Source organism: Malurus melanocephalus, unplaced genomic scaffold, assembly GCF_030028575.1.
Source record: "Malurus melanocephalus ecotype Western Australia unplaced genomic scaffold, MMel_1.1 scaffold_120, whole genome shotgun sequence".
Taxonomy (NCBI): domain Eukaryota; kingdom Metazoa; phylum Chordata; class Aves; order Passeriformes; family Maluridae; genus Malurus; species Malurus melanocephalus.
In genome coordinates, this window is record NW_026623352.1 from 1,377,815 (window position 1) to 1,402,618 (window position 24,804).

Consider the following 24,804-nt stretch of genomic DNA (forward strand, 5'->3'; position numbering starts at 1 on the left):
TCTAGAAATATGTGCAACAGTTGCTATCTCCAAAAGAGCACTGTGCCTTTCAGCATACATTCTACTTGCCAAAATGATTTTACACCTCTGAGAGAGGGGCTCTATCCACCTCCAATCTTGTCCCATTTTTTCCATTTTTATTTTCTTTGCACAAATTTCTTCTCACTAATTTTCCCTTTTGCTTCATACACTTTGTTGAAGTGTTTTCTCCTCATGTTCATACCCTTCCAATGCCATTGATTGTAAATGATGTTTGAATATTGACACTTCTTTTTCCTCGAGCCTGACTCCTGAATTTATTTTGATTCCCTCAGCCCTGGGGAAACTTTCTTTTAGGCTGATGACTACCATAGCTGGAACTGTCAATGTCACCTTACAGAACAGTTTTCAGTCTCCCTTTGGCATACTGATTATCTGGAATTCAGCGCTATTCTTTCCATTTTATAGGAATGTTATTAATTATAAATTTTACTTCTATAAATAGTCTTTATGAAATTGATTTTTTASAGCTGGAAGAAATAAGTACTTGTTGCTATAAGTGAATTTCATTACAGTGTTAGAATCATGTTAAGCATCTTTAATGAAAAAGAAGTTAAAAACTTTAAGCAACTCTAAATAAGGTGTTATTTCACCTTCATGAGATAGGTTTTGCATTTCTGTTGCTGAGCTGCTTCTGTAAACTTTTCTAACCAGAAAACTAACATGCTGTCATTCAGTACACTGACATTGTTCTCAAGCCCTGGTTTGASACACAGCTCTTGGAAAAATGCCAGATAGGTATCTTTTAGGATGCTATTCACAAATCTCCTTTGTGGTGAGTTATTTCCATTCCTGGAGCTGCTTTCTTTAATGGAGCTGCTTCTGTCATCTTTCCAGAGTGCCAGTTCCAGAGCAGGCATTGATTTGTCTGTCTCCAAGGAGATCCTCTGCTTCCACACTAAATCTACATAGAAACAGATATTTATTTTGTGGCAAGCTACTTTAAACAGTGTAAGTTCATAAAACTTCTCTGTTGGCTTACTGTGTCTCTGTCATGAGCTCTGCTCTCCTGGTTCAGTCACTCTGGGATAGAGATTGTAACTACTATAGGAATATGAGCTCTTTTCACCCTGGGTGTCTCTCAGGGTTTGTGCAGTGCCTTGTGCAGGTATCAGAAATCTGGTATCACATAAATGAAGTGGTATCAAAAGGAGAAAGAGAAGATCAGAACTGGAAACAAGACTGAAATATTAGTAGGAGGAAATAAAGCCAGTAGCACAGGAGAGTTATTAAGGAAGAGCAGCTAAGGTAAAATTTGCAGAGAGAATACCCATAGCAAATATATTAGGTATCTTATCAGACTGAAAAGTGTAGAAAAAATAAAAAGGTACATTATCTAACAATTACATGGCTAGAGATGATGCAGGGGTTGTGAGGTTTGACAATAAATGTCTGTTAAGTGATTTGTAAGTCTATGTTAGAGGCATTAGAGCTGTGAGATCCTGTGATACCACAGCACAGGGTTCTTTCTGTTTATCCATACACTGGGTATTCCATGTCCTGTCCAAAGAGCTTGACATGGTCAAAACACTGGACATATTTCATAGGACTGAGAACATGTGCTGGATGTTGGATTGACCCATAAAGCACTGTGTGTACACACAAATCTGTGCGTGGAGGCATCTCAGCTGTGCGCGTGGAAAAATTGCAGAAACATTTGAAATCACTCAAAAGATGCTGCCATGTTGGCCAGCCTGTCTGTCCAGGCTATCCCAGACAGAGTCACGGTTATCTGGTTTTGCCTGGTCAAACTTGCATGTTGTGCAGAGCATTCAGAAAGAACCGGATGTGTGGAAGCCAGAAGCCCAGAATTCCTGTTTATCCCTCTGAACGATGCCACGGGGCGKCACTGTTCAGACCCAGCTCTGCCAAATGCAATTATGATGAAGAATTAGATTAGTGCCAGAGAAATGTCGCCTCTGTCGTTTGAAGTGGATCCTGGTCAGGAGCAAAGTTGCGTATCAAAGCACAGACTAGAGAAATCCTGCCTCATTAAAAATCTACTTTAAGCCAATTGTCCTCTTCCTTTCTGTCTGTCTGTCTGTCTTTCTCCCTTGCAAATGAGCTTACAACTCTCCCTCAAGGCAAGAGCATCAGCAGTCAAGCTCTGGTAGCTTTGAAGAAATCTTTATGTGATTAGAAATGCCACACAGAGTTACAGCCTTCTGACAGCGCTGCATGCCGATCACATGGGAGTATATAGGCCATCAGAAATGTAAYCCATGGCATAGCTCTGTCTTCCTAAGTGGGTGTTTAATTAGGAACTATACCATTCCTGCATTATTCTGGCTCAAAGGAAGTACAGCTGAGCTGTGTGGGGTGGAGGAAGCCTCTGAAGTAGCTCAGAATTTAACCCAGGGAAAGGTTTGACATACAGGATTAGGTCTGTGTGGAGCTGTACCATCCTACGTTCCAGCCACACCTTCCCCTCCAGCYCATGCTCCCTCATGGTGCTGCAGGCCAGGGCTTGTTTTCGCCCCAGGCAAGGAAACTGCCAGGGCATCTGCTCTGTGGGGGCTCCAAAATCCACCAAGAGGCACGTGTGTGCCAGCCTGAGAATCTCTTCCTGTCTGCCCTGATGTCGGTGTCCAGCTGAGTGTGGACCAAGTGYGGGACTGCTACCAGCAGCTTGGAAGAAGCACCCTGTATGAAGCACTGATGGAGTTGCTGACCAAGATGAGCAATGCTTACAGCTGTGTRTTTGTGCACAGGACACACATTCCAACAGTGCAGTGCCTCAAKAAGGCTTTTACCTGCAGTCAGAACACAAAGCCTTCTAAGAGGAGGATGGCTCACAATGACCTGGTTCATTTCAGTTCGGAATGAACTGGCAGGGATGTGTCTGTCCTGCGCAGGGCGCCATGGCAGGACTGAGGGCAGCCCCTTTCTGGATGCAGTCGTGGGGCTGAGGGGAACCCCTCTCAGAGTGCCATGGTAGTACTCAGGACAGCCCTTCTCACGGATTGCTTTGTGAGGCTGTGGGCTGCTGCTCTTGGCATGCCATGGTGGCACACCGGGCAGCCCCTCTTGGGACACCATAACGGGCCTGAGGGCTGTTCTCTGGGCTCCATGATGGGGCAGAGGGCAGCCTCTCTCAGAGTGCCATGGCAGGGCTGAGGGCAGTCTCTCTCTGGGTGCCATGGCAGGGCTGAGGGCTGCTCTGCTCTCAGAATTCTGTGGTGGGGCTGATGGACACAGTGTTGGAGGTCAGCCCTCCTTGAGGCACTGTGGCAGGTTGTGGGCTGCCCCACTCACAGACTGTCATGGTGGGGCTGAGGGCAGTCCTTCCCCGGGCACCATGATGGGGCTGAGGGCAGTCCTTCCCCGGGCACCATGGCAGAGGACTGCTCTTCTCAGAGCGCAATACGGAAGCTGAGGGCTGGCCGCTCAGGGCACCATGCTTGAGGACACCCTCTTTCAAGGCATCATGGGGGATGAGGGCTCCTCTCACGGCGCCATGGCACGGCTGAGGGCAGCCCCTTCACAGGGTGCTGTGGTGGGGCTCAAGCCTGCCCATSTCGGGGCACCACGGTGGACGGCAGCCCCTCTCACAGAATGCCATGGGGAGGCTCAGGGCAGCCCCTCTCTACGCCATGATGAGTCAGAGACCAGCCCCTCTCGGGGTCCCGCCATGGTGGCTCTGGGGAACCGAACGCACATTCCCGCCACAGCACATCGCGCCCCGTTCCCCTCAGGGCGGCCGGGCCAGCCCCGCCCCGCCCCTCGCGGGTCCGCCGCCGTCCCACAATCCCCTGCGCCCCGGCCCTCGCAAGATGGCGGTGCTGGGGGCACCGCGGGGCCTGGYGGCTGCCGCCTCCCGTAAGCGGCGGCTGCTGCTCGCCCTGGCCCTGCTGCGGCCGCCGCCCGCCGCTGCCGTCGCCTGCTTCTCCGGGGCGACGATGGGGAGCGGGCGGCGACGGGCCCGAGCTATTCCGGGGGGCGCACAGGTGCGTGGGGGCGCCGGTGCGGGCGGGCGGGTGGGTGATGAGGGGCTTAGKGGGCTGAGAGGGATGAGGGGTGGTCGGTGAGAGGTTGAGACGGCTCCGGTCCCCTCAGTGCTTCCCCACAGCCTCTCTGAGCACCTGGCGGTTCGTCCTTGCCTTGCCGGTGTCAGCGCCCGCCGCCCCGGGGACGCGGGCGGGACCGGGGGCTCCCAGAGGCCGGTCAGCCCCGCGGTGACCCCCSTGCAGAGGGGCCGGGGGTGTCGTGGGGTGTGTTCGGGGACAAGCGTTAAAACCCTCAGTGTTGTTCGGACGGATACTGAATGTGTGTATAGTGAACTTCTGCTTACAGCTAATTCTGCCGCTATGTGCGGAAAGGGAGTTGGACTTTGAATGCTTTCTGTCAGTTGTGGAAGCCTGTAATATGTTYCAGTGAAGTATTTTTTATTACAAGTACCGAGTACATTGTCTCAAACTAAATCCAGCTTTCAGTGATTCATGTGCATTTTTCAAAGTGGCTGAAGGAAGTGTATCCCAAAGACTCAGGGAATGAACTTTCACAAACTCTCAGCTCATAATTCTGTTTGAATTAAATATATAAATATAAAAAATAAATGTTTTATTCCCTCAGATTACTGCTGTTTATGAGTACTTTTTTTTTTGTCACCTGCCTTGATTCGTTTTCCCTGACAGGCAGAATTCTGTCAGGGAYTACAGTCAACTTTATGTTTCTGGCTACATGAAATGAGCAGGATTGAAAGGGTAAATTTGGGGGGGTTTGATTTTGAAACTTGTTCAAGAGGCTAAGAGCTAAAGTCGGTACAGATCAAATATTTTACCCATGTATTTGCATACATTTAAATATACCTGAATGCTCAGTATTGTCTGGTGTTCCTGGAGATGTATTTCAGCTGTTAGGGAACAAACAGCAATGTTATCATGGTGATGAATRGAAGTATTAATTATATTCCTGGTTTCCTTTTAAATGATTTTATTTTCATGTGAGAAATGCCAGTCCCTGCTGATCAGTTTTAATTGCCACGTGTCACTAAATGTGGATTTGCWCTGGATTTTCTGAACTAGAAAGCTAATACTACATCTGTAGAATATGTATGTGTGTTCATCTCTTTGAGTTTTTAGTTTCTAGGCATTTTTGTGTTAGAAAGTGGGCAATGAACGCATTTGTTATGGTCTGGTGATGAATTTTCACTTCTCCATCAAGCTCTGACTGAAAATTAGAATTCATTAAATGTATGAGTATTTATTAAATAAAACTCTAACAGGAGGCTCAAACTGAAGTGTTCTGGACTCTTTGGTTATAATTCCCTTCAAAATTTTAGGATTTTTTTTTCAGACATTTAATTTAATTTGTTCTTAGAGAAAGATGTGTTGTCCTGAAATTTCCTTCTTCTTTTTTCTCCTTCCCATTTTTCAGTTAGTTCAAGAAATACTGTCYCTGCACCAATGGAAGTGACTGTCAGAAGCTGGCTAGGCACTTCAGCAGGTTGTACTTCAGAGTGAATAGCCATTGATTGTTATAAATTTGGTAGTCCAGCATTTAAAAAAATCTTCTGTGAGCAAGTATGTCCATCCTGGATTAATTCAATTAATTCATCATTTTGCTCTGTTCATACTATACTGAGGACTGTTGATATTTTTAATGAGATCATTCTGAAAACTTTTCTGGATATTAAAAAATTGAAGAAACACCTGAATTTGCATTTATGGCAGGACAGCCTCTTGTGAAATCCAGGTAGTTGGCTTTAATGGCCTGTCTTCCCCAAAATGTTCCTAAAAATTAAGGACTTTCCAGGAGGACACGCCTACTGTGACATGGTTACACCAGTGCTCCTTCCTGCTGGGGTAAAACCCCATTTGGGAGTAAATGAACCCCACAGCCACAGCTCTCCTTTAATTGGTGTAACTACACAAAGAGCAGAGGTTTGTGCCCGCATACCTGGGTCAGTCAAGAGTTGTGCCTGTTACAGCTGAAGCTGGTGAGCAGTACAGCCATAGCTTAACTCCTGAGAAAAAATGGGATTAAGGGAAGGAAGAAGCTCTGGTGAAATATGACCATAAGACCAAAGTTACCAGCCATTCATATTGAAAAAGTGCATTTCAAAAATTTGCCTGTCACSCTATTCTGCTTTGCATTTGTATGGTACTTGGTTTCCCATCTGCATGGTTCCATGTCCATTGTAAAGTTTTCTTTAAGCTTACAATTAATTTTAAGCTTAATTGTATTGTAATACAATTGTATGTATTTTCTATGGCAATTAGCACCATGAAAGTCAACTACATTAGAGTTGTTTGGGTGCTGTTGCATTACAGATTCGGTTCTTTTTTTCCCCTCACATTTATATTTTTTTGTAGTTTAGATTTGAGCCTTGCTTTTCTGAATACTAAGGCATGGAACATTTGTATCCTGGAGAGGAAAATAGCTAAATTTATGGAGGGGTCATAAATGTCATGGAACTGTGATCAGGCTTCATTTTTTGAGATTGAGATCAGTTTGTATTTCCATAACCACAGCTCCTTCAGTTCACCCTCCTATGGTTGGAGTAGGCAGGTGATCATCATATCAAAACTTGTGTTTGGAATTTAGGATCTCTGCTGAGTAGAGACCTGACGCAGTGGCTTGATGAACTTGGATGAGTAATCAAACAACTGCTGTTGGAGGTTTTTTTTCTAGGAAACTTGTGGGCTTGGGTTTTTTTTTTGTAGAAGTTTGCCTGTATCCAAAATAAAAGCAATGGCAAATTCTATTCAATCTAAATATGGAAATTAAATGAATCTAAAAATKAGTTAAATTAATTTAAATGAGCTATAAATGGAAAGAAAATAATATTTGACTGGAAGGGTTRAACAGCCCTTAACTAAGGATAATTATTTTGCTAGGAATCTTTATAAGCAAAGAAATRCACTAAGGATTTTCTTTCAGGGAGAAGTTTGGCAGTTGTAGAAAGCAGGGCTGTGTAAATTGTTGTAACGGTACAAAATAGACTTTTTCCTTCCATTATCTTGCCCTTCCAGCTGCCAGTGATAAAGAGCGTGTTCTTCTGCATWACTTAATAATATCCCTYGCTMTGGAAGGGGTTTCAAGAGAAGTTTYAGTTATTTCTATTTTGCCTTAGTTTTTTTAATTTACTTTTACCTGAAGCCTGGTTTGTTCTGTAAAACGGCACCGATGTTTATTGTCCAGACATTTCATGTGTTTGTGTGATTGCTGAATTCTCTTCTTTGGATTCTGAAGGTGCAGTTGGACACCTTGACACCCAGGAGGTGTTGTTCAGCAGTCTCTGGCAGCCAGCAGTCCTCACTGGCAAATGCCTGCTTTGTAACGGGCTATTTGAAATTCCTTGAATTTTCCAAATCCCTTTAGAGAGGAGGTATTTACTGAGCACAACAGCAATCCCATATGTTTGTCTACAAAAMTGAACATCTAAAATTGCTGTGAGGAAGGATGCCCCATCCCTGGAAGTATCCAAGACCGGGTTGGACAGGGTTTGAAGCAGCCTGGTGTAGTGGCAAGGGGTGGCACTGGATGAGCTTTTAAGTCCCATTCTTTTCTCTGTATACATGCATCCAAGTGTCCAGAGCAATTGTGCATTGGCCACTGTTAAATGAAACTCCAGTTATGTTTGTGTTGTTCATACTGTGACAGTTTAGCCTGTCTCTATATTAGAATATTTTCACCTTTTCTCTCATTTTCCTCTACTCTTTCCTATTAATCATTTCTTTTCTTGCCTTGTAAWCTCAGCAGGATTAACTGTGATACTTAAACACTGCACAGGTACTTGAGTCCCACCTTCAGTTATTTTTTCTGTTAGTTGGTTTAAAAAAATCCCCATTAGATGAGTGCAGCATGTCTGGAACACTGCGTGTTCCAGACAGAGAAGCTTCTAAGTGTGGGTTTGACCTTGCACAAATGTGTTTAATCCCTGTTGTTTGTTTGCATTCGTAGTATTTAAACTACTACCCACAGTCATGACACTTTAGCAACATGACTTTTATGTGCAATCAGTACTAGACATCTGTTTCATCCTTTAGAGTTTATAGAATCATATCCAAAAATACATTAAAAGTACGTAACGATGCAGAGTCAGAAGTTAGGAAATGCCAGAATTCAAGTTCCCTGAATTATTTCTTAAATTCTGAAATGAGCAGGACTTGCTCCTGGCTCTTTAAAGCAATAACCTGCTTCTTTTATCTGTCGTGATTAGATTCAGGTATRGCTTTTCTTTGTAGTCTTAAAGCTCTTGGGAGTCACATTGAGGGAAAGTGGAGTCGTAAGTCTTCCTGCAGGATGTGTGGAGAGTGGCAGGGAAAGCTTCAGCCCCTCTCATTTGGGCCATTTTGCTGTCAATACTGTGATGGTCAGAGGAATTATCAGTGAAGTAAATTTTTCACCTTGTTTAACTCTTCTTTTCTTTGCTCAGATTTGCTTTTTAGTAGGAGCTTGAGAGAGGATTGAAACCTCCAGTCTTCCAGGCTCAATATTGAAAATAAGAACAAGTTTTTCTGTGTATCTTAAGCAAAACCTTTAATCTTTTTGCTGTCTTAACCCCATGACAGTTYATAGTTTCAGTCCAGAAATTAGGCTGTCTGTCTAATGCAGTAATTGAGACCAAGTCTGCTGGTGTTTTAGCAGAWGCTGTTTCTGTGATGTTGTTTGTCTGATATTTCAGTCAGAAGCAAGCTCTGAGAACTCTGAGGTCAAAAGATAAAGTTTTAGTAAAATGCTTTTATGATGTCTATGAATACATTCTAAAGAACAGTAATTAGTTTCTTTCTGGAAACTGTTAAAGGATCACAGTTTTATTAATTAATATTTCTATCATTATTTCATAATTATAGTTTCTTTTTATGACACTGTCCATGTTCCTGTGGAGAGTGTCTTGGTTTYGATGGAATCCTCTCTGCTGACACAAAGCTGTTATGAGTGTATCTACAAGGAAGTGCTTTAGAAATGCATTTTTTTTGTTTTACCCAGGTCTTGGAAGCATCAGGATGGTTCCCCCAGGCTCTGCGAAATGCAAAATGTATAATTATGATGTTCACCATTTCTCTCTATGTAGTGTCATATAATGGAAATGTTTGGAGTAGCGGGTCCTTSTGATGACTTGTGGAGGAATCATTTTAATTTTCTTTAAAATTACTCATGAAATTATTACTTGGGATGTGTCTTAGGAGTAAAAGAAGGCAAGGTATAAAATACATGATGGTGCTGCTGTTTGTCAAGGTTAAAATTCCCCTTTTCTATGATCAAGGGTTTGTTTTTCCCCTTTTATCTGTTTGTCCTTTGCCATGGGCTGGTGAGCAGCTCTTTGGCTCTTTTGCTCTTRGTGGTGGCTGTTTTATAGTGTGACATGTATGGTTAATATTATAACAGAGCAGTGAAAGGTTGAATATTGAAGGTGTCATCACTGCTGACCAGGAGAGGTCCCTGTGTTTTGCCGTGGGGAAGCACTGCCAGCCAGTCCCTCTGAGGAAAATAAATGGTCCTTTAAAACTTGGGGAATACAGATTGCTTTGCATGGTACAGTTGGTGCCAGCTGTGTGTTGCAGGTGAAGGTGCATTTGAAGGATCTGTGGCTATTGAATATATTGTGTCCTGATAACCTAAAACCTGCTCCAATTCCTCATAGTCCCACTGCTTCCCAGTCCAAAGCTGTAGTTTTGATTTGTCGTCTGGAGACAAGCATGACATGAGCTGAGCTAAGAGGATTCGGGAATGGCAGAACCTATAAGCATAAAAATAACATTTTGTAATGAAAAACAGGACAAAAGACTGTTTGAAAGAATTCAGAAGACAAGCTGGGAGAAAATTAAAATTAGAGGAAAGGGAAAACTGGGCCTTTGTTGTACAGAAGAAACAAAGTCTGATGAGAGTGGGGATTCAGGGAAGGGAAAGGTTTATTGTCACTGAGCATTTTTGATGTGTGAATGTAATTTATTTTACAGCTGCTCCCCACCAATTTTCTTTTTCTGTGGTCAGTTGTTAAAAAACAAAGCCATCTGCCTTCTTTTCATGTTATGCTTGTTTACATAAACTAGATGCATATTCTCTGAATGTGAAGTGCATGTTCTGCATGACACTGTTTTCAATTTGTTTTGTTTTGKTTTTTTTCCCCTCCTGTTTTATTCTGTAGATTCTACCAATCTGCAGGCAAAGATCATGGCACAGTCTGGGAGGGAATTATTCAAGGCCATTATTGGAGCATTCAGAGGTGTGTATAAATAGTTGTTCTTCCTACTTGCAAGTCAGAGGAAACTCAAGCCCTAGGAGCATTTTTCAATTTAATCTGCTGTTATTTTATTTTTAATYTCACAATTCACAGTTCTGAAGTTAAATGGCAACTTATGTTTCTGCCCCTAGAAGTTTTTTTTAACATTTGCAAACTGATGATAGTACAACAATGTCAAAGAAGAGTTCTTAGAAGTGTAGGTTCATTTAGATCCACTTGTTAAGCACAGAAAATACCCARGTAAGGAATATCCAGGTAGGAAACTGTAAGTTTTCTTTCAATATTTAGGGCTTTATTCCTTCAAAATTCTGCTTTGTTTGTAGAATATTCTCACCACTGAGTGTCAGTGCACTTACTCTGAGGTCTGCTTGCCTTAAAACCAATGTTAACATAGAGAAGATGCAATTTTTCCTGTTCATGGAATAATTATGACACATTTTGGAGTAACACACTTGTTTGAATGAAGCTAAGAAATGTATTTGTCTTGCTTTTCTGTTTTAATTATAAAATAATAACCACTCATAACTGACTTAAGTAGCTAGAATCTTTGAGGGTCATTGTGACTTCAAAGCATGAAATCTACTTAGATTGTTTTTTTTGTAATGTTTTTCTTTAAAATGTGTGAAGTGACATTTTGATTTGGGAAACCCTGGGGTCTGCTATCAACCAACATACATAAAATAACATTGCTAATGAGCTTTTATATAACTTGAACCTGGAAATTGTCAACATGTAGCAAATCTTTTAAACAAAAAGCTGATATTTTTTTTTTTATAAAGCTTTAACAGGTCCATTGTTTGTGGCAGGCACTTTGGACCTGGAAAAGTGCCTGGTGGTAGTGAGTTGTTATTTTTTAGTACATCTACATGCATAAATTCAGAATTTTTTTTCCAKGGAATCTTGGCCACATGCTAGGAGAAGTGAGCATTTATTTTTAACAAGCAGGTTCTTTTCCAAGGTTCCCCTTTCCATGGATTGCAGCAGGGCCAATGGAATGGGATGACTTGTGGCCTCAATAGGCCATTCCCATCCTGGTAGGAAAGACGAGTATGAAGCAGGTTTATCTATTTATTTTGACCTCAAGTGAAGTTACTCTTGYATACATAGAGTATTATTGCTTAAATGTGTTCCACTTTACATTTTAATGTGCCCAGGTATGGTTATTCTCCAAAATGTCAAGGTTTTTTTCTGTGYTTTTCAGTTCCTTTTCAATATCTAAGGATCTGTTATCTTTACCTCCTGGCTGCTTGGAACATGCTCTTTGCTGCTAGGATTATAGTCCCTTTTTTATTACTGTTTTCTTAAGCAAGGCAAGGTTTTTAKGGGGAGGTAAGATCTTTTATTAAAACAAGCTGATACTGTTGGATGATGAAGGAGGTAAAACAAGCCAGTAGTYCTTCTTTCTGCTGGCTTTTATGTGCCTCTTTCCTGAGGTTCTTGCAAATTGACTTTTCATTTTCACACAGATCCTGCCGAGGTGGCAGCTGATAGAGAAGAGAATGTGTTGGCATGGCCATGCTGGTGGAGGGCTTCACACGGATCCAAAGGAAGGGGTAAAACTCACTCAATTACTATTGCTTTTTAARTGAAAAATGTTATCAGCTTCCCCAAAATACCTGAATCTAAAAACTCAGAACCTCAAGGAACAATTTGTCCAAAATTATGTTGGTACATACATCAGTATTGTAATAGATACTGTTTAATTGTCGRTGTAGACTTGCTAGCTCTTTAATTACCAAATGTTTGTAAATGTGGTGTTGAAGGGTTTTGTTTTATTAAAAATACCATTTACTGTTACACACTCCTTTGAAATTGGCCTGTGTTAGATTCTTTTGATGGAAAATTTGYTCTCTTGGAATTCACTGTGTTTTGTTCATCTTGTTTGTGACTGATATTTCCCTATGACTTGACCGCCAGGGTAGCAGAAATCAGCTCATGGGTTATTGCATCAGTTGGTAAAATCACACTTGAAATAGGAGAGAGAAGCAATTAAACTGTGTGTATTTTTACTTGGAATTAATGGTAATGCATCTGGTATATTTTGACTGTATTTCTATTCAGGAAGCACATTAAAGTAATGATGATGGTACATAAGGAGAAGTAGTATCTTTTATTAGACCAAATGATTACAATTAGAAAATAAGGCAAACTTTTGGTTAAAACAGGAAGTATCATCTGCATAATTAAAATTGCCAAACCAAAGCTCTTGAGTTCACAGACCTTCATCTTCTACTTCCTGGGCACACTTATTTCTGATGCTTTGTGCATTTGCAGAATCATTCTGTGTGAATGGTTATAACTGTTTCAAACTTGGGTGGGACCTCCCCTAAAATTAGTGAAGACCRTGCTGATGACAAACTGAATTTTCAGTTTCAGAATCCAGATCTTTCAGGGCTGCTTTGCTGGTTTAACTGTTCCAAGGATGTCTCTCCTTYAGCCTCAGTTGTAAAGAAAGTGAAGAGTTAAACTTGAAGTTCTCTTTTAAATTGTTATCTGAGAGTTGTCTGTTCATTGAATCCAGACCTGTTTGTGCTATAGACAGAAGTCAGGAGAKGTGTATGTTTTATAGTAAGAGGAAATTTCATAACCTGAGGTGTAGCCAGCTTGTTTTAGCAAACATCTGTGATCTTTTCTGCATGAGGCACAGGGGGAAACAAAATAATTGGCCATCTCCAGTCAGTGGTACCACTGGCTCTGCATGTAATATTAACTTCAGACTCATTTGAAGACCCTGCCTGCAACAGRTGTGAGCTCTTTGCAGAGATTTCCTAGTCAAAACATATTTCAACCATAACTGACTATCCTTCTCTGCTTCACATATTTAAATTCCAGGGTTTTCTCTGGTCAGAAAGGAAATGGARGGTTCTGTTTACCAAAACACAAGTAGCCTTAAGGGGTGTTGGATGTTCCTTAATGCTAAAACTCACTAGCAATATGTTATCCAAAAATTTTGATGCCAGATGATATTTTTTTAGTTTGCTGGCAGTGTAAAATGCCATTGGCATTCTCCCTTCAACCACTACTTGCAGCTATTCCTGTATAAATCAATCCCTTAACTTCTTTATTCCAATAAATGCAGCTATAATGTGGTTAATACAGGACAGGGTCAGTTAAGGCTGTTGTCTAACTAAACAAATASCAGCTGTTAGGATTGTCCAGGAGAAAGCAGCAAGAACCAGCTGCAGAAAAGGTGAAATGTTTGATGAGTGGAAAAAAACAGGGTAACACTGGGTTTGCCAGGAGGTTCTCAGCAAAAATGAAGGAAAGGAAATATTCTGATTTTCCAAGTGCAGTTCCTTTATCTCATGTATACATGCACTTGCATTCAGTGTGTAAAAATACTGGCACCCCATTTACCACATTTTTTCCCTCTAGGATTATGCTTTCAGGAGAACAGGTGAGGTACCTGTCATCTCGATTACACCTTTCTCTGTTCCAGATTTTTTCTGACAAACCAGCCTGTTCATTCTGACTTTGGGAGTGACATTTTAAATTGCCCCTTTTATAGCAGCTTCAGCAGGTACAAAGCTGAATACTAAAGATGAACACAGAGTGAAGGACACATTACCTTCATCTCACATGTAACTACTAGAAAAACTTATACCTTTTGTTTGTTTGTTTTTTGTTTGTTTTTTTAAATAACTTACAGCAGTGGCTGCTGTGCTGAGTACTGAAATTTAAATCAGTGCTGGTCTTTATCARCTTTGGGGGTGTTTTTGATAGTGGTTTGGAGAACAACTTTGTGCAGGGGTAGAAAGCTTGTCCTGGTACAATGAAGGGATGATAGAGCTTCCTGAGGGAGCACACAGGGAGCCAGAACTGTGTCTTTCTTTCTTCATCACCAGTGACAGCTTAAATGCAAGTCAAACTACCACTTCCTTGCATCACACTTCTGACAGCTCATCATCCTGGCACAGGCTTTATCCACCAAGTGACAGGGTCAGCCCAGTGAATGCCTTGCAATGCTCAATAACCATGGAGATTGTCAAGAGGAATGATGGCCTTCTTTYTTGTTCCCCCCTCTTTAGGTACTTTAAAAGGTCCAAAATCTGGATGGGATGGGTAGAGGGGACAGGAAGTTGGTCAATGGTCATTCTTTTGCAAATAATCGTCAGTATTGCGTAGTGTGTTTTAAAAACATGCTGCATTCAAAAAGAGGAAAAGGTTTCCTTCTTTGCTCCCTGCTCTATTAGAGTTATTTTTTCCTTCCATTCCTTGAATTTCTGTAGAAATAGACCTTGAAAGAAAATGTAAAACATTACTGCCATTTAAAGGAGGTAAAATAAATTCATCTCTTAACCTTTTTATGTACCTCAGAGAATCAAAAAAGGGCCTGAGTCCATTGAACAGATTGCTCATTTTAATTCTTAATGTTGCCACTTGCATATTTAAACAATTTGTAACTCATGTTTCTGTACAACAGTAACATTTATTTCATGGTAAACTTTGATGTAATATGTGTGCATTTTGCATCCTTTGATATTTCTTCTTGTTCCTTTGCAAGGCCTTTGGCAAATAAGTGGCTGCCTCCTGACTTTTTTCTAAAYGGATTTACTTCTGTCACCGTTCAGAGCCATGAAAAAAGGAAATAGACTCCTTGTTTGCAGCCAATATATTTTGTTCCTTTTAATAGCTTTTCTGTGCAAAGTCTGCCTAGCCAATAGCAACATATAATTAGAACTGCTCTGATTGCACTTTTGTATCTTTTGTGCTAATGGGGTACCAATTTTTTTAACTTTCTTTTAACCTGTAAGCAGTGATGAAAGATATTTTCCACATGTTTGAACTGCTTTTTATGCATATCCATGGYCCAAATGGAAAGATTCATGTATATGCTGCAGCAGAAACCTCCATCTCTCAAGTGGGTAGGACACAACAGACATTTGTGCATCCTCTCTCCACTTGCARATCTTCCATATATCCATTTTTTRAAAGTAGTTTGAAATRTGCTTATCCTGTGTAATGTTCCAAWACATTTRCAGTTGGTGACGATATGCCCTGGTTTTCCTTGAAGCTGTGACTAAAAAAATTGAGATTAATTTCCTGGTGCATTTGAAAGCTTACATTTATAGGGTTGACTTCCCTGGTTGCCTCAGCAATTTCACCTTTTAAAATATCTCTCCTTTCTTGTTTATTCACCCCAGACCTTACAGAGAAATTCTTTTTTAATTTGGTTTATCCTCAAACAGTAAGATTYATTATAATACTACCCCTTTCTACTGACTTCTATTATAAGAGTCCTCTTTGAAAGGGGACTTTTTGTTTCCCTCACTCCTCTCCACTGCARAATATTGCCTGAAATGGAGAGATTAGCTGCCCTCCTTTCTGTCTYAGATAACCCTCTTGTTCAAGTTAACCCCAGTGTTGCCAACGCAGAAAAATGAGTTGTTGGTACTTGTGCTCTGTGTTACCGCACTTCCTCTTATTCTCAATTAAGAAATGTGGTTTAGGTTGCAGATAGTTTAGCTTGGGAGTTCAGTGTGATATTTCAGTAGTGTCAGTGATAGACATCTGTCCATCTGGAAAATAACCTACATTGCTGTAAAAAAATACAGCAACCAAACACAGCAACAGCAGAAAATGTCATCCCAAAGCAAAACTTAAAATAAACCCAAACTGAAAAAGTAATGTTTTCCAAGATGTCTTGTTAACTGGATTGTAGTCTTACTTAGAGCRAAATTTGAGATTTGGAGGAAAACCCATTTTAAGAATTCAGTTAAAATGGATATAATCAGTTAAGCCAGCATGTGGTCATGTATGTCTTCTGCCTTGTGAAGCTTGATTGTTCAGCATCAGGGAATGTTCTTCAAAATTCTTATGTTTATTGTGGACCTTTCAGACTTCCTTTTTGCCTTAGTTTTTTTGCTAGTTTGTTAATTTTTTTGCATTTCTCATAGTTGTTTCTAAGCAATTTTGAAACATCTTCCAAAAGAGAAGCKCTTAGCCCTTGAATTTTGTACTGAAATCTGGAGGAGATAAAATAGAAGGCTCAATTTATTTGTTCTGTGAAGTATTTCAGGATGGAGAATTRTGGTTTTACCCATATTCCAGTTGCAGCCAGGAAAGCTTGTGCTCTGGAGAACATGGAACAACTTAACACCATGTCATGGATATAAACCTAAAAACTTACCACTTGAAATGTTAATAGACAGTCCTGTTAGGCAGTTCAGACATTGTGAAGTGTCTGTTTCCTATCAAATAAAATACAGAAGTGATCCAAATGTATAAAATGCATTCTTATTCATAGTTACTTGRCTTCCCAAGGTCTCTTTATAATGCAGTGCCTTTGTTTGTTCTTTGCAATAGCTGAAGGAGGTCGATGCCAAGAAGATCATCCGAGCAATGCTGTCCTACGTGTGGCCCAAAGACAGGCCAGACCTGCGGGCCAGGGTTGCCATATCCCTGGGCTTCTTGGCAAGTGCCAAGGTAAGAGCAGACACCTCCTTGTACTGTCACAGTTACTGCTCATCTGTACAAGGAATCGTTGCCATTTCTAGTGTTTAAGGGCTTTTACACTCTTAAGATGTCTGGGTTTTTTACAGGAGAAATAATAACTTGGATTTTTGGGTGTGTCTGCGGRTAATACACATATGTATGTTTAGGGAGATGATGATGAACCAGAATTTTAATTTCCCTTGCTCCCATTAGTTTAGCCCAGGATTTTGCATTTCTGGTTAATTATTTACCCCAGAAATTACAGGAAATAGGAATTTAAGTTTGTTCACAGATCTCTTCTTGTGTGGTGCTGTCAGACAGGATTTCTTCAAGGCTCTGTGTCCGTTCTCAGCCCTGAACTTGAGCAATGTGGTGGTACCTACTCACAGCTCTTGCTGTGCTGTGGAAAAGGGGATTTAAGCGCCGGTCTGTTGATACTTCTCTGTGAGAGGACAGTGGAATTCATTGTTTTAGGGACTCCTTTGGTGTCCTAATATGAGAGAAGCTGTATAACTTACTTTTTGTATTTAACAACCATGCTTTTGTTCAAATTATTTTTCTTGTAGTTTTACATCATGAAATGGAGGATTGCTCTTACCTTTACTTCACTGTGTGAAGGGATCTCCTATATTCTTACCTGCAGCAAAAATAGTGTTTACTTGTTCTTACAAAGACTTTGATGTGCAAAATGGAAGATATAATTCAAATTTTGTGCAAATCTTGTAGAAGTAGTTCAGAAGAGCAAATGTTAACTTTGTGCAAAAAAATCTTTTGCTTAGAAGAAAAAAGAAGAAATATTTGATTGCAAAATACTGGGAAGAAATTTTGTGAATTCCATTGAGACATACCGCTCAGCTGGGTTGCTTTTAAGTACAGCAATTTTTACCAAACATAAAGCTAATATTAGCACTCAGCACCATTGCCATGTTATGAAAAGAGAGAAGAGACAAATTTCAGCTATGTAGGTGTAAAAAGAGGAGTGCTTGGGAGAGAAATGTGCTCATTTATGTGAGCTGAAGAGGAATTGCTGGTCTACAGTGCTTTCTCAAGAGCTTTTATCTCCCAGGTACTCGTGGGTACTGTTTTCAGTAGATATTTGGGTTGTGCCGCAGTTCAGGATGTTACTGATAATGCAGGTGATGACATGCAGAGTATGGCTGGTCTGTGCAAGGGAACTCCCCCCTTCTTGTGTCCCTGAGCAAAGCACACAGCAATGCTTTCCACTACATTTAAAAACTGGGGGAAACCCTGCTCAAAATGCAGATGCCTTGGGGTTTGGTGATGTAGATATACCAGGTGGATATGAAAATTATTTAACTCACTTCCTTTTGAAAGACTCTTATTATTAATGTTAATAATAATCTTAAGGCAATTTTTGAATGTTTGAAGTATTTTTTTTTCTTCTCCCCACTTCCCTATTCCCTCATTTGTAGTGTTGTATGAATATGATGAGRAATGTGAATCCAGCTTCTACTCCTGTATGTGGCAGCACTGAACCTTGCCTTTAAAAAGTCTTATTAATGTTTCAAGCAGTTTTCTGGTGTCTTACGAAGACAAAATAGATGACCAGGATGCCTGGCTCTTGCAAATAGCTCTGTATTTGGTGTAAAGAAGAGCTATTGTATTTCTGCTGGAGAGAGAGATATTTCCCCCATCAGAAAATCACTTAACTGCCCTTCGGGGACGTAACTGGATGTTTGGATCTCTTAAATTTCTCTTAACTTTGCCACTTCAGATTTGTACAAGGCAACCCAGAAGCCCTGATGTCCAGAGCAGACTCCCAGAAGAAAAGCAGAAAACCCGTTGAGCTTTGCTCAGGTTTTAGAAGATGCTTGTTAAAGCAGAATTGTTTTGTGAGAATGTTTGCTTTGGCAAACAAGGATTTAATTGAGAAAACACACAGCAAGCTCTCTATAGAAAATATGTATTACAACTGGCAGGGGTGAAAAATTTAATGGATGTCTTGTAACTATCCTTTGCTACTGTTCTTTGTTTTCTTCTGTCATTACAAAGCTGTGTTGGAGAACTGCAAATTAAGAAGTTACCCTTCATCTCAAGAGCTGTGCTCACTCTTCCTTTGTGGGAATAACTTTTCTTGAATTGCTTCATACTTTACACATACTGAGTGCATGTGCCATTGTGACATAAGTGATGTGCAGTAGTTTATTCCAGAGCTGTAGTAGGTCTGTCATATCTTTGAGCCCTGAACTTCTGTTTCTCTTCCAGAGCAAAGAAAAGGTCACTTTGTCCTGGAGAAAATGAAGTACAAAGTAGTTTACCTGTATGTTTCCTGGACCATGTGTAATTCTGTGTAGTTTCCTCATTATCCCATTTGGGAGCCCTTTGTTCTGGTTGCTTGTGAGGTTAATTACAATGTACTCCACAGACCACACAAGCTATTTGTTGGAAGTTTCTCTGCTATATAACTGCATCAGCACAGGAACCACCAGCATGTTTTTTCTCCTCACTGCAGTYCTGGCTTGATTTGTTCACTGTGGAGCAAAGTGAATTCTGTGTCTGTAGGATTTACATCCTTCTTGTGCTTTTTGTCTGAAAGCCCCTTGTTTTGAGGGGCTTTGCATAGAGACCTGTATGGTCATGATGGCTGCTACAAGTCACCTTCCCCAAAAAGAAACACTTCTTGAAGCCTTTTGGCCAATTTCTTGTGAGTCTGACATACAAATTTCTGGTTTTATACCTCTGTATTTATAAAGTTTCCAGTTAAAATACAGAGAGGCTCTAGAGTGGCTTCAGTTTTATTCTGTGAAAACTCCAAGGAATCACAGAGGAYAGGTAGGTTATGAAATTCTCAGCCACGGGGAAAAAATATAAGGAATACACACCCAGTTTGATTTGGTTACTTACTCACAAAACAGCTGGAGATCATTTCTCCTTGTCCTGCTGCTTGAGAAATAATTTGTCTCTTCAAATCATCCAGTTCAGTAAAATTCACTTTCAAAACAAAAGCCAGTTTGTGTGCAGCTACTGAAGAGCCTGCAGTTACAATCTGTCTTGACTCCTTTTGTGGGGCCCAGTTGCCTGTCACTGAACAAATTATTGTGATTTTTGGTTCCTTTTTGTCTCCACATAACTGCTAGTGGTATTGTGAGCCTTCAAAGCGAGCAGTTAGTATGGCTTTTTATGACAGGATGAAGTCTGCTCCYGGGCTAGTAAGGTCTTTTCTTCCTTGCAAGATTTGTTGTATTATTATGACACACTTTAAATTTTTACCTTAAATATTTATAGCCTATCTAGACGTGTGTACACGATCTGAAAGATGCAAGAGGAGGGCAGGTGAGAGGAGTGCACAGAGCATTATCTGTGTTTTYAGACACATAGATCAGCCTGCTCAGGTTCTGCATATCTGGTTTTTCTTTCTCCATGTTTTTCCGCCATTTTTTTTGGCTGTTCTACTGGTATATATAGCAAATGCTTCCTTACTTTTCTGTTTCTTCCCTTTTTCTTCTGTGGCACAAGGCAAAAATTGCTCAGGCTTCTGAGGAGYTGGATTAAACACATGAATATGACAAAATCGCTTGTCACCTCTGTCAGCCTGGAATAGGTTTTGGCCTCCTGGTCACAGACCAGGCATGTGTTATTCATGAGCCAAAGAATYCTTTCAGACTCTGCATTTGTACTGACTGCTAATTCCCAAAGTTTCAGAACAGAAGTGGTTTGGCTAAGGAGGCAGGACRCAAGGGTTGAATTGCAAATTCTGCCTGCATGCGAAGATAACGATATCTATCTGATCAGTGAAGCATATTCCTGTGATCTCAGTGTTTGAGCTCTTTCTGGGGGCTCAGATGGAGTTAGATAATTGCAATAAATCTTTAGAAATTATTAGCGTTTCAAGGAGGTTCAGGTGAAAAGGATTCAAAATTGGTTTGGGTTTTTTTCTTACTGGAAAAAGTGTGTAGTTCARGTCATCATTAAATTTGAAGAAGCCATGAAGCTAGATGCTTCTTGCCTCATTTGGACCACATTTTGGAGCTTCTTTAACAGTCTTGCCTCCACAAGGGATGGAGATTCCTGTGTGTATCTCCACAAATGGAGCTGTTGGATGTGTATGTTCATATTGGTCCAGAGATAAATTCAGTCATCTTCATGCCAGCGTTTCTCATTGAATTATTGGCARAAGAACAGTTCAGTGTGGACTGGTTTTATCTTGTTGGGGCTCAGGCTGTCATTAATTCATCATCTTTATTAAACAAAAAATGCTGGGAAAAGCAAAATTAAAGATAAGGCTGTTTGSCTTAAAAGTGATGTAGTCCCATGGGGGAATAAAGATGATGTTGCACTGTCAGCTTAAAACAGTGCAGTTATTTAAAAAAAATGTTTAAACTCATTTACTCATGATTCATTCTAGGGCAACCTGCTGTTAAATGAGGGCARTCTACTTGGGATGACTTCATGGGTGCTGTATTTGCTTTCCAATAAATTCAGGCAAGGATAAGCTATTAATTCAACCCCAGAAATAGAAAATGTACAAATTCATATTAAAAGAGTCTTTTTAATGGGAATTGTTATCAAGCTTTCATGCATTAGGCAGAGGAGGGAAGCCTGTGTAGATATATTGTGTAAGACAATTGTTTTTCATGGTAGATTTTCATGGTCTACCAAGGTGTGCTTAAAGCTTTTTGTTCTCTGCCAGCAAATATAAAGAGAGAACTGTGAATTTATGCAGAAGGATGAAATTTTGTTTCCATTACTATGAACGTGATCTCATTGACTTAACAAATTGGGTAGGAAAGGCCTGTTTCTAATAATGGCCTCTCATCTCTTGCTATAAACTTTGTAAGATTAACTTTTTTCTTTTTAAATTACTGGAAAGCAGACTGTCTTGATTGCTAATGAAATGCAATACCATGCTGCCTTGTTCTTATTCAAGCTTTACCCTCCAGGAGTCAGAACAACTATAACCTGAGACCAGGCTTTAAATTTCATTTAAAACTCTATTGGGAAGAATTATATTGATGTAAAAGAAGACATTTCTACAAAATTGTAGGCTGTTACYAGTTAAATTAATTGTGAGTGGAGAACAGCAGTTTAGAGAATACATTTCTTTTCTTTAAATGGACTTTAAATATATCTGTAGTTCTATTTCAAAACTACCTGTAGTGTAGCATAGTCTGTTGAGGAATAAAATCCCTGCAGAGAGATTTGTGACAATCTGCAGCAAATCAAGACAATCTGCATTAGGATATTCTTATTTTCTCCTGAGAGGTCTCTCCCAGGAAAACCTGCACTTTGTCAYGATGGTTGTCACTGGAACACACATGGCAGTAGATTCATCTTTATTAAGAGCAAGATGCCACCCCAAAATTGAGTTTCAGTATCTCTGAAGGCAAAGTGGGGTTGTTTGGCTGTCCTGGAAAGGGAGAGGGGTTTAAGATTTCCACCATTCTCATCTGTGAAAAGAAGAGCTGTGGCTCTCAGGCTGTGCTGGGTAAGTTCCAGGGGAATGTGTTTGAAGTAGGACCTGATTGTTTAGCTGTTTTTTCAGTCACAAAGAAACCAGCAATAATCTCATCCAGATGCCCTCAGTTCTCATGTATCTCCTCTCAGGAATTACCTAGATCTTGCTGTGCTGAGAATTTTGAGATGTTTCTTATTGTGTATTTCATAGGGAAGAYGTGAGGGAAGAGGAGAAAATTGAGTCCTTCTTCATTTGCATTTAAATCTTTACTCTAAAACACGGTCTAAAAAAATTAYCACAGCTTTAAAAAATTAATTTACTTTTTTTTTCTTTAAATTTATAGTTTACAAAAATATTTTCAAAACTCCAATTGCTCTGCTTGGTGAAGTTCCTTCCACTATTTGCCATAATTTGTAAAACTGGGAATATTGGATACTRGGACAGTCATTAGAATTTCTGGAAGGCTGTCTTCCCCCTTGCAATTGGACTGAACTTATGAATGAGTTTATAACTCTTTTTCTCAAAATCTAGTTTTATCCAGTTAATTTACAGGTTTTTTTCTCTGGGCTTTCAGCTCTGACAGATGTCCCTAAATACAATTGAGATCTAAGTGGGTATCCAAAACATTTGGTGGAGAGAGCTGAAATATCTGTATCAGTTTGGTTGGTGTTTTTTTGTTTCTTTTCATGTAAAATAATTTGTCATCTACCCACAAGTTTTTTCCAAACATTAAAAAAAAAAATCCCAACTTTAAGCAAAGTCAACTCGCTGTAAAGTATTTTAACATCTGCTGTGATTGTAGAATTGTAGGTTGAAACGTATTTGTTCAACTGCTAAAGTTGTGTCCATATTTTCAAATCTTAACATTAGGAGCAGTTTGAATTAAGAAATTCTATTAATTATATGAAGTTTGTCTGTAAATTGCCTTTCTTATTGGTAAGAGTGAGTGATGTAACAATGGTACATTAACAAGACTTGGGAATTTTAGGATTTTCTGTAAGATTTTTCATATTTTCTTGTGCTATAGTTGTGCAAATAAAAGCTCCTTGTGTGCTTACATATCCATCTGTTTGGGGTTTCACGTGTAGAGAGCCCACCACTGATAAAGGAGCTGGGTTTGGGTTTTGCTGCTCTTAGAGAAGTGTGCAGTGACATACTGGGTGATAGGTGGTGGATATGACCTCTTTGTTTGAAAACTCAGATTTTTAAAGTTATTTGTAATGTCTTCTAGACTGCGCAGAAAGTCTTTTGTGCTGCTGTGCCAAACCCCAGGGTTAATGCAGATACTAAGTTAATCTTTAGAGTGATGTTACAAATGAGAAGCATAATTTAAGGAGTATTAGCAGAGAAACAAAGGAAGGGTCGACTTACTGTCTTGGACTTCCCTGGAGCTGTGGTTCCATACATCCCCGTGACCCCACGTTAGCAATGTGTGGGTGAGTGGTTTCCTGTGTAATGGTTCTTTTTCCCACTGAATATTGCCAACCTCACAAAGAACAAACAGCTCCAAATGATGACATCATTTAGTAGCACTGTGTGTGTCATGCAGTGTCTGCTGCTTGATTCATTTCCTAGGCTTGYCATGCTGTCCTGAGAGCTCAGCCTTGCTTCAAGGGCCTTTGCAGTGTACGGTTTGTTTGGGATAAAATCCATATTTAAAAGGAGKCACTGAGAGAGACAAAGTAACCCTGCACTCCCAGCAGCAAAGATTTAATAGTGGAGAACATTGTGCTTGAAATGAAGAGCCAACTCACCTGCCCTGAGTGCTTAAGGATTAAATAGAACTGTAGAACAATTTCAGAAGAAATAATCGTGCTCCATATATGTTTTAATGCAAAAAGACTAATTGGTGTGCTCCTGCTTTCAGGCCATGAATATACTGGTTCCCTTCATGTTTAAATATGCAGTGGACAACCTCAACCAGGTCTCTGGGAACGTGCTCAACCTCAGCGATGCCCCCAGTACTGCAGCTACCCTGGCAACTGCTGTCCTCATTGGCTGTGAGTGAACTCCTAAACTGGGGATGGGAGTTAAGKGTCTGCAGAGAGGGAGGGGCTCAGCCCATGGCACTGCTGAGCATCACGGGTTGTTGTGAATCACAGAATCACAGAGTGGTTTGGGCTGGAAGGGACCTTAAAGGTCATCTACAGGCAGGGACACTTTCCACTGTCCCAGGCTGCTCCCAGCCCCAATGTCCAGCCTGGCCTTGGACACTGCCAGGGATCCAGGGGCAGCCACAGCTTCYCTGGGCACCCTGTGCCAGGGCCTGCCCACCCTCACAGCCAGGAATTTCTTCCCAATATCCATTCTAAATCTATCGTCTTTTACCATAAAGCCATTCCCTGTGTCCTGTCCCTGTCCCTCCATCCCTTGTCCCCAGTCCCTCTCCAGCTCTCCTGGAGCTCTTTAGGCCCTGCAAGGGGCTCTGAGATCTCCCTGGAGCTTTCTCTTCCCCAGGCTGGACACCCCAGCTCTCCCAGCCTGCTCCAGCCCTCAGTGTTGTGACTGTTTAATGGTTACTCTGTGTTGATATCTGTTCCCAATATTCTCTGACCTTGCTTCTGGTATTCCAATTAAAAAATGAAATAATGCTTATAGAAATTATTCTTGATTATAAATCCTGCTCTTTCTTGTAACCAGCTGTGAAAGAAACTGATTTAAATGTGTGCACAATGGTTTATAAATGAAAAATTGCRTAAAGCTTGGACCAATTAAGTATAAATTA

The 24,804-nt window shown here is 40.6% G+C and overlaps 1 protein-coding gene across 1 annotated transcript in view; it reads left to right on the plus strand.

The window, feature by feature from the left end:
- The first annotated feature begins 3,794 nt into the window (after positions 1 to 3,794).
- Positions 3,795 to 24,804, plus strand: part of ABCB7 (ATP binding cassette subfamily B member 7) — a 35,952-nt gene continuing 14,942 nt past the window's right edge. Inside the window, exons 1-5 of the mRNA XM_057370137.1 lie at positions 3,795 to 3,986; positions 10,133 to 10,210; positions 11,695 to 11,781; positions 16,535 to 16,654; positions 23,947 to 24,079. Of these exons, the coding sequence (XP_057226120.1) occupies positions 3,813 to 3,986; positions 10,133 to 10,210; positions 11,695 to 11,781; positions 16,535 to 16,654; positions 23,947 to 24,079 (592 nt within the window). The 5' untranslated portion in view covers positions 3,795 to 3,812. The remainder of the gene's footprint in view (positions 3,987 to 10,132; positions 10,211 to 11,694; positions 11,782 to 16,534; positions 16,655 to 23,946; positions 24,080 to 24,804) is intronic.